Source organism: Psammomys obesus, unplaced genomic scaffold, assembly GCF_907164565.1.
Source record: "Psammomys obesus unplaced genomic scaffold, mPsaObe1.curated_primary_1811, whole genome shotgun sequence".
Classification (NCBI taxonomy): Eukaryota; Metazoa; Chordata; class Mammalia; order Rodentia; family Muridae; genus Psammomys; species Psammomys obesus.
Genome location: NW_026585504.1, coordinates 7,633,166 through 7,643,216, shown reverse-complemented (window position 1 = coordinate 7,643,216; position 10,051 = coordinate 7,633,166). Strand labels below are relative to the sequence as shown.

The following is a 10,051-nucleotide window of genomic DNA, read 5'->3' as shown; positions in this document are numbered from 1 at the left end:
ACACACACACACACACACACACACATTCTGAGCATGGCTAGGATGAATGCACTGCTGTGTACAGCAGCTCTCTGGCTGCTTTAAGCTAACTGTCTGACATAGAGCCAACTGGGGAATGTAGTAGCTCAGTGGTAAAGGAACTCGCCTAACATGCATAAGGTCATATGTTCAGTCTACACCACAGTAAAACAAAGAGACAAGACAGTGAGGGAAGGATACAGACTGTCAATCCTGCTTCCTGCTGTCCAGGGTGCCTCAGCCAACCTCTGTGGGGCATTTCCCTAGCTGAGCCCTTCATGACCCCTGGTCCCCTCAGGACCTGCCAGCTGAAGTGACCCATGGCATGAAGATCCTCCTTTTATCCTCTGGTATGGCAGTCTGATTCCCTTCCAGGGCCCTGTCAGGCAGCAGGTGTTCTTTAGAATCCAGAATCCCGCTCCTCATTGCACATGATAGTACACACTTTTAATCCCAGCAGAGGTAAGCTGATCTCTGTGAGTTTGAGATCAGCCTGATGTATGTAGTGAGTGTCAGGATAGCCAGGGCTACATATTGAGAGCCTGAAGAAAGAAAGGAAGAAAGAAAGAAAGAAAGAAAGAAAGAAAGAAAGAAAGAAGGAAGGAAGGAAGGAAGGAAGGAAGGAAGGAAGGAAGGAAGGAAAGAAGGGAAGGAAAGAAAGGAAAGGAAGGAAGGAAAGGAAAGAAAGGAACCAAAGTGGAGCTGGGGATGTACCTTAGCAATTAAGAGCACTGGTTATTCTTCCGGGAGACCTGGGATCAATTCCCAGCAGCCTGTGACCCCCAGTTTCAGGGGACCCAATGCCCTCTTCTGGCTTCCCTGGGCAATGCACACACAAAGTGCACAGACACACATTCAGGAAAAACACCAGTATGCTACACATACAAAGTAAAAATAAATAAATCTCCCAAAACAAAGCAGAGTTCCCATTGCCTTTCTCCGTCACTGCTGACACTGCCCGATCACAGATCTACAGGGCTGCATTCTCATCATGCTGACATCATGACTGTAGTTCCCTGTACAATGCAGAACCTTCATCTCCCCTCTCCTCCTTCATCGCTTAGACAGCAACCAACGTGATCCCCTCAAATACAATCAGAGCTGAGGTGTCTCTATGGTGGAGAACTGGCCTAGCACGCATGGGCCCTGGTAACACCCTAAGTGCCCCACAGACAGATAATTACAGTTATAACCTGGACATGGATTGCTTCTGGACATCATCTTCCTGTGGTTTCCCAGCCCATTATCATGTCTTTCAAAGTTATATTTAAGATCAGCACGGTGAGGTGTGCCTGTGCAGAAAGGTCGAGAGTTTGGAGCCAGCCTGGGCTATAAATAGCAAGGCCCTCTCTCTCTCTCTCTCTCTCTCTCTCTCTCTCTCTCACACACACACACACACACACACACACACACAATGTTATCTATGTAATCTGTCATATAGTCTCATAAAGTATTAGACTGAGAGTAGGAACTCCTGAGGCTTTAATGAAACTCAGGACCGTGAGGGAGGTGTCAGCGTGGAGTCCTGGGTTGAGGTTCCGCACCCCCTTTGTTTGGATGTGAGTTTTCACATTCCAGAAGCAAGTGACAGCACTGGCAAAGGCTGAGAAAATAGATCAAAAAGAGGACCTGATGATGCCTGCAAGGATGATATCCGTGTGCCGCCTGTTAGGACTGCCACGTACTAGAATTTCCCCAGGGGTTTTATAGACTGTGCAGATGTAAATACGGGAAGTGCACGTGTCTGTTCCTAAGAAAGTCTCTAAGTAATCAGCATGAATCAGATAATTTAGGTTCAACTCAGTTTTCTTTTTTTAAAGATTTATTTAGGTGTGTATTTTATGTGTTTATGTTTTGTCTGCACATACATCTGCATACCAAAACAGGGCATCAGATCCCATGGCACTACAGTAATAGATGGTCATGAGCTGCCATTTGGGTGCTAAAAATTGAACTCAGGACTCCTGGAAGGAAAGCTAATGCTCTTAACCACTGAGCCATCTGTCCAGGCCTCCAGCTCAGTTTTCCTATCCAGTGATAGTAATATCAATTTCCTAAAGCAGGGAAGGATCAAAATGAGATGCTGGCAATTTCCAGTTGTCATTTCCTTCCCTTGCCCCTCTGTTGTAATCCTTAACAATATCAGACATTGGGGATGAAGTTGCCCAGAAGAGAGGTGCATCCCTCTACAGAACTCAACAGAAGTGTCTGGAGGAGTGCTTGTGTGATGGGCTTGCCCAACTCTAACCTCATTCCTCTGCTACCAATGAGCCCAGAACACCTGCTATGCACAAAGCACAGTGAGAGAGCTGCTGGGAAGATTAGAAAGGAGTGATATACGCTGCGTACCATTCAGTTACCCATCGTGTGCCACTCCAGCTCCAGGCATTCTAACTTAGTCCAGTGGGTCCAACTAAATCAACACTCTTGGTAACAACTCAGTTTAAGGGTATAGACAAAGGGCTAACAAACTTGTTTGGCAAATGTCTTAATTACTTTTCTACTGCTGTACAGAGACCGATGGCCAAGGCAAGTTAAAAAGAAAGCATAGTTTCAATGAAGAGTCCATGACCACACACAAGCATGAGTCAAAGAAAGAAAGAAAGACTGGAAAGTGTGTGGGCTTTGAAATTTTAAAGCTCATCGCCAATGACACCTCCTCTATCAAGGCCACACCTCCTAGCCCCTCCCAAACAGTTTCACCAACTGCAGACTAAGCATTCAAATAGAAGAGCCTATGAGGAGCCACTCTTCTTCAAATCACCACAGTAGAGTCCCAAACAGTAAACAATTTTGCCTTTGAGGGCCACTCAATGCTACAATTGTAGCAAAAGCCGTCACGGACAGCAAATAATGAGACATAGCTATATTCTAATAAGCCTTTTTTTTACAGAGTAGATGATTGCTTTGATTGCTAAGCATATATAAGAAATGGATGTTAAAGCCTCTTATTTTCAAAAGTAGATATAATTGCCAGCTGTATCTTCTATTTTTAGAAACAGAATCTATTTTTTGACAAGGGACTGAGAAGATGACTCAGTAGGTAAAAGTCCTCGCTGTACAAGCACGACCGCCTGAATTCAATCCCCAGCACCCATGTAAAGAGCTTGGCGTGGCTGTGAGGGACAGGGACACGCGGGCCCCTGGGCTCACCGGCCAGCCAGTATAGCCAAAACAGCAAACCCCTGGTTCAGCTAGACTCTGCCTCAAAGGAATAAAGTAGAGAGGGACAGAACAGTATGACAAATGCCCCTCCAGCCGCTGTGCACACACACACAAGAGCATATTCACACACACACACACACACACGACATTTTACACCTGAGTAATCATTAGGCCATTCCTCCCCCACCAAAACTCACTTAAACATTAGTTGAGGCGGAAGGGGAGGTTACACTGAGACTCTGGGTCTGTGCGGGGTAACGCTCACTTGTCTGTCGTAATCAGGTATGACATCATGTACTCTTGCTGGAGTGCGGATCCCCTGGACCGACCCACCTTCTCAGTGTTGAGGCTGCAGCTGGAAAAGCTCTCGGAGAGTCTGCCCGATGCTCAGGACAAAGACTCCATCATCTACATCAATACGCAGTTGCTGGAGGGCAGCGAGGGCCTGGCGGATGGGCCGCCACTCTCCAGGCTAGACATGAACATCGATCCTGACTCCATCATTGCCTCTTGCACTCCCGGCGCTGCCATCAGTGTGGTCACGGCTGAAGTCCACGAGAACAACCTTCACGAGGAAAGATACATCTTGAATGGGGGCAATGAGGACTGGGAAGGTGTGGCCTCCGCTCCTTCTGTTACAGCCACACCCGGAAAGGATGGCGTTTTACCGGAGGACAAACCCACCAAAAACGGCATCTCCTGGTCCCACCGCAGTACGCTACCCTTGGGGAGCCCGTCAGCGGATGAACTTTTGTTTGCAGACGACTCCTCAGAAGACTCTGAAGTCCTGATGTGAGAGCCACGCAAACACTGTTTCATGGGATCCGGTTGCCTTCACTAATGCTGTGACGGAACTTCATGACCAACGCAACCTGTTGAGAAAGTGCTTGATTAGGGGTGCAGTTTCAGACGGTTAGAGTCCGTGACTGTGGAAGGAAGGCACGTGGCAGGAGCGACTGAGAGCTTATAGCGTGGGTGGCAAGCAGGAGACAGAGAGCACTCTGGGAAATGGCTTCAGCCTTTTGAAACCTCAAAGTGGGCTCCCGGTGACAAACCTCCTTCAACAAGGCCAGACCTCCTCATCCTTCCCAAACAGTCCCACCAACTGAAGACCAAGCATTCAAATGTCTGAGCTTACGGGGGCCATTATCCCTCAAGCCACCACGCTGGTTATACCTGACGTTCTGTTTTTTCTTTTCCTTGCCAAGTAAAGGCCTGACGGCACCAGGTAAATGCTATCGGGTCGGTTTTCACCATAAATACATAAGCAGGGTCTGGAGAGATGGCTTTTTATAAAGATTTATTTTCTAGGGTTGTCAGCAACTAAATCAGGTGGCTCACAACCACCTGCAGCTCCAGTTCCAGGGGATCTGATGCTCTCTTCTGGCCTCTCAGGGCGCCTGCACACCGCCATATAAATAAAAATAAATCCGAAGATAAGTAAACAGAGAGCAAGGCTGTGAGTGTGGCTCAGCGGCTGAGTGTGTGTTTAACCTGGGGACTGCCCTGCATTCCACCCCAAGACCCCAAACAGTGCAAAATGAAAACACAGAGGGGAAATAGCAAAGTCCATGACTCATAAGCCCTAGAACGTGTGTTTGAGCCCCAGAAATTGGATGTGGTGGCACACACGTGGAACCTCGGCGCTGGGGAAATGGTCTCAGATGGACTTCTGAGGCCCACTGGCCAGCCGGCCTAGGTGAGTTCCAGGCCAAGTGAGACCCCGTCTCAAAGAAAAAGGGTGGACAGCACCGGAAGGAGTGGTACTTGTCACTGTCCTCTGCACTCCACATACACACACACACACACACACACACACACACGAACATGCACACACAAGAAAAATATAAATAAAATACGTAATATATTTATTTAAAGAGAGTATATATATGTATATGTGGAGAGAGACGAGGATACTATTTTTAATAAAAGATGACTCATTTCACTGACCTCGAAGATCTTAAAATATATCCCTCAGTGTTAACATTTGTATAGAATCGATGTCGCTTTTTTTTAAAGTTGTTTTCTTTTCCACAGTATTAAGTGTAAAGATGTTTATGAAATGAAACGCTAGATTTGGCTTTGCTGTTTAGCTTTATGAGAAGGCCGGTATGCCTCCATGTGTTGTGTGTCTGATAAAAATGTTTTACTTGATGCTCAAGGTTTTATAACTGATTGTATGATATGATGTCCTAATAAAATGCAAATGAGGAAGGATGTGTTTGGCATGCTTCAGGTTTGAAAAGACCTTTGCAAAGGTATCAGGGGCTTAACAGCTGGTCCTCGCCATAGTTTCTCTGCCCATTCTTAGCACTGGTTTTGAGAGAAATGGGAAAACCATCTCAGGGGTCCGTAGATGAATGGCCGGCGAGATGGCTCAGCTGGTAAAGGTACTTGCTATCAAGCCCAGTGACCTGAGTTTGACCCCCAAGACTGACATGGTGGACAGAGGGAACCAACAAAGATGTCCCCTGACCTCCACATGTCCTCTGACACCCATACACACACACACACACCAAATTAGTTAGCAAACAAGTAAATGTAATTTAAATAGAGTTCAAAATAAAAACAGTAAAAGATTCAAGATCATGCTCTGAAAAGAATGCAAATAAACTGTGAAAGACTTTGACAGATGAGTCATGTTTCTCTGTATTGGGAGCTGTCACTCAGGAGGTGGGCAGGGCAGACCCGGGGCACGGGCTACAGAGTTCTGCCATCCCGGTTCCTGGCTCAGCCGCCACCTTTACTGTGTGTCCTTCCATCATGGGTACCAGTGTCATCACCGTGTCTAGACCAGAAAGCCATTGCTCGGAAAGACTGAGTAACCTGCTTATGGGCCCTGTCTAGACACTGCGAAAGCCAGAATTCAGAACATTTGAGTAAACACGTGGTTTAGAGTTTGTGCTAGTAGGTTTCACATTACAACAAAACTCTAGAGGGAAAGAAAGAAGGAAAGAAAGAAAGAAGGAAGGAAGGAAGGAAGGAAGGAAGGAAGGAAGGAAGGAAGGAAGGGAAAAGGTTAATTTAACATACAATTTGGAGATTGCAGTCTTAGATAGGGCAGCTCCTCGGCCCCGCCTTTGGTGAGAATGGCAGGTGGCAAAGGTCAACGAAACGTATGCTAGCGTGTGCACCACCAGCCAGGAAGCAGAGGAGCCAGGCCAGGGTTCCACAGTCACCTTTGAGAGTACCCTTTCAGAGACTGAAGGACCTCCACAAGATCCCACCTCCCACGTGTTCCATTACTCCCCAATAGCTTCATCCTGGGGACAATCGTCCAAATCATAGCAGGGTTCTACTCTAAAGCCTCTAGATATTTACTTAATAAGTATACTGATAGCAATCACTGTGCCAGGCATGGCACTCTTCACTTCATGGTAAGTAACTAACCCTGCTCTACAGGTGGGAAGACTGAGGCTGGCTGACTGAGGGCAGTAAACTGATGCCATCTGTGGAAATGCTGCTCCAGGAGACTGGGCACATCCAGGGCCTTTGGCATCATCAGAACTGTTTGCGTCAAATTCAAGGGTGGGCTCACCCAGGCTCAGGTGGGCCTTAGGGATCAGAGTACACAGGGCTCAAGGCTCAGTCTCCCGTCGCCAAGCCCTGGCCTCAGCTGCCAGTCCAGGATCCCCATCTCCAGGGTGGCTCCTCTGTCCCTGTGCAAAGGTTCTGAGGAGCTTAGCTGAATCTGCACCCTCATCAAATGTTAGCATCACACTTTATCAGTGAAAGGAAAAACAGACCATCGTAGCCTATAAAGACGCTGTGCTACCGAGGAGAGGTGGCTCAGCAGTCAAGAGCACTGGCTGCTCTTGCCTAGGACCCGGGTTTGCTTCCCAGCACTCGCGTGGAAGCTCACAACTGTCTGTAACTCCAGTTCTGATGCTGTCTAATGGAGAGTGGGCACCACGCATGGACATAGCACACATGCAGACAGGCAGGCAAAACTACTCATAGAGAGGTGGCTCAGAGGCTAAGAGCACTGGCTGTCCTTCCAAAGGCCCTGAGTTCAATTCCCAGCAACCCCATGGTCGCTCACAATCATCTATGATGAGATCTAGTGCCTGCTTCTGGACTGTAGGCACGCATGAACAGGCACACAGAACACTGTATAAATAATACATAAAAATCTTTAAAATGCATAAATATTTAAAAACTAAGGGACAGGAGAGACGGCTCAGTAGTTAAGAGAGCTTGCTACTCTTGCAGGAGACCTGAGTTCAATTCTCATCATGCATGTCAGGTGTTCCACAGCTGTCTGTGCCTGTAATTCCAGTTCTAGGGGATCTAACTCACTGGCCTCCAGTAGCATCTGTGTGCATGTACACAAACACACACACACACACACACACACACACACTCACAAACCTTGGTAAAGAATCTGATGAAGCCTAGAGAGCTGTGTCAGGGACTGAGAACACCGGCTGCTTTTGCACAGGACCTGAGGTCATTTTCTAGCATCCACATGGCCAGTCACAGCCATCCGCTCCAAGAAATCCAAAGCTCTCTGCAGTTTAAACATGTACTCAAAGACTGGAAAAAAAAAAAAGAAAGAAAAGAAAAGAAACTGTTTTAGCACTCAGCCCTAATCTCTAGGTATTGGTCAAGGAGGTTTTGGCCCCCACCAAAAATCTCTCAGTTTTTAGCTATAATCTTGTCATCTTTCTCTGCACGTGGCTTTAGGGACTCCCCACACCTAAGTTACATTTCTTGAGCAATTAAGTGAGCTTTGTAGAATCGAAGAACTGTAATTGCGGCAGCAGTTACATTTCTGGGGCCAGCAAGATGGCTCAGCATTAAGAGCACCGTTGCTCTTGCAGAGGACTTGAGTTGGAATCCCTGTACCCCCACATGATGGCTCACAACTTGTCCATCACTCCAGTACTAGAGGATCTGACACCCTCTTCTGGCCTCCACCAGGGCTGCACAAATGTGGCACACAAATGTACTTGAAGGCAAAATAGACACATAAAATAAGTAAGTCTTTTAAAAGACGAAAGCTACATTTCTGATCAACTAAACAGACATGATTTCAGTTTTTTTAGAGTAAGCAGGATTCACTCTCTGGGCAGCTGTCAAGCAGAGTCATTCCTTAAAGGAGCTTGTAAGGGAAAGAGGGTTTAATGAGCAAGGAGCCCTAATGAGAGAGTTTCAAAAGGTACAGCCTCAGCAAACGTAAATTCTGATAGAAATCAGAAATATAACTCTATTTCTTTTATTTCTCTAAATCGTCCAGGCAAGCTACCTGTCTTAAAGTTTTGTTTGAGTAAAACAATCAAGGCAGACCCCTTTAGAAATTTTTTATTTCTATGTAACACTATTTTCCAAGTCAGCTTGTTAGTAACTAATATTTAATCAATGCTAAAGCTTATTATTACACTTTCCCCTTCCCCAACATGGCTGAGCACATTTAAACCTCCTCCCTGAGAACCTAGGGTCTGTGAGGTTCTCAGCCATAGTCTTGAAGACTTGGAAATGTGGACACCACTAACTCTCTCAAACTCCCATTCAGTCTTTCACATTAACTATAAAGAGTCTTTCCTGTTCTCTGTGTACACACTCAAGTCACTTTTCAAAGTGGCTGTTATGGTAGAGAGTCCGAGAGAGGAAATGGGAAGAAACAAATCAGGTCATTGTCTTCTGCTAAGCTTGGAATAGGGGCTGGCAGCCAAGAGGACAGGGAGATAAACAAACACCAGAAACGCTGTAATCTGCAGAGTGAGACCTGCCTGGCCTCTGAAAGGGCTTTCTTCTTCTTCTTCTTCTTCTTCTTCTTCTTCTTCTTCTTCTTCTTCTTCTTCTTCTTCTTCTTCTTCTTCTTCTTCCTCCTCCTCCTCCTCCTCCTCCTCCTCCTCCTCCTCCTCCTCTCCTTTTGTTTCTTTCTTTACTTGCTCTAGCTCTTTCTTCTCTTTTGTTATTTATACAGTATTCTGCCTGCATGTATGCCTACACACTAGAAGAGGGAACCAGACCTCATTATAAATGACTATGAGCCACCATGTGGTTGCTGGGAATTGAACTCAGAACCTTTGGAAGAACCGACAGAGCTCTTAACCTCTGAGCATCAGGGGAAAGTACAGTGCCAGGTCAGCAGAAGAAAGGGTTGGATGGAGGCCTGCCTGGTTTCTTTGGACAAGACACCAGTGTCTTTGGTTACAGCACCCTGCATGCGAAGGGGATGAGGTGAAGTCTTTGCAAGAACGTTGTCCTTGCAAACTGGCTTGAGGTTCTTCTGAATCTGAGGCTCCATTCCCTATACAGTGCAGGACCAACACTGCAACATTTGTCATATGAGAACCCTCTCCCCTGACATACTAGCACTTACGCTTAGTCCTCTACATTACCGAGTCACTCAGCCTGGCTCAGAGAAACGGCTCTTTGCACTGGGCAGCTGTCAGCACGGTGACTTGGAGTGGCTGAGGAGCTGGGAGTGACTGTTGAGTGCTCAGCCCTACACAGACACTTCTATCAGCTGTGTCAAGGCTCAGAGGACATCCTAGAAGAGAGGGCGGAAGAAAATGCAAGAGCTGGAGGATTGGGGTGGGAGGGGTGCTTGTTGTAAAATACTGTCTTCTAGATAGGACCTGGCTACTATACTCCCAACAGCCATAGTAACCGGCTATAACCTGAGCAAGTCTGTCGACATTCCAGCACAGATGGGAGGGGCTCCGGAGGCCCAGACCCTGTTGAGGAGCTGGGGGAGCTGTTGGAGGAAGGGGGAGTCATTTTTCTTCAGGGGTGTGGCTGCCAGTAGTTTGCCCATGCTCTGGTGCATGGCCCCACACCAATAAACACAGGCAGCACTGACTGGACTCAGAGTGTGTGTGTGTGTGTGTGTGTGTGTGTGTGTGTGTGTGTGTGTGTG

At 47.0% G+C, this 10,051-nt stretch overlaps 1 protein-coding gene across 1 annotated transcript in view; it reads left to right on the top strand.

Moving 5' to 3' along the window:
* Mertk (MER proto-oncogene, tyrosine kinase) overlaps positions 1-5,812 on the top strand; it is a 97,655-nt gene extending 91,843 nt beyond the window's left edge. Inside the window, exon 19 of the mRNA XM_055615352.1 lies at positions 3,466-5,812. Within this exon, the coding sequence (XP_055471327.1) occupies positions 3,466-3,979 (514 nt within the window). The 3' untranslated portion in view covers positions 3,980-5,812. The remainder of the gene's footprint in view (positions 1-3,465) is intronic.
* The last annotated feature ends 4,239 nt before the right edge of the window (positions 5,813-10,051 follow it).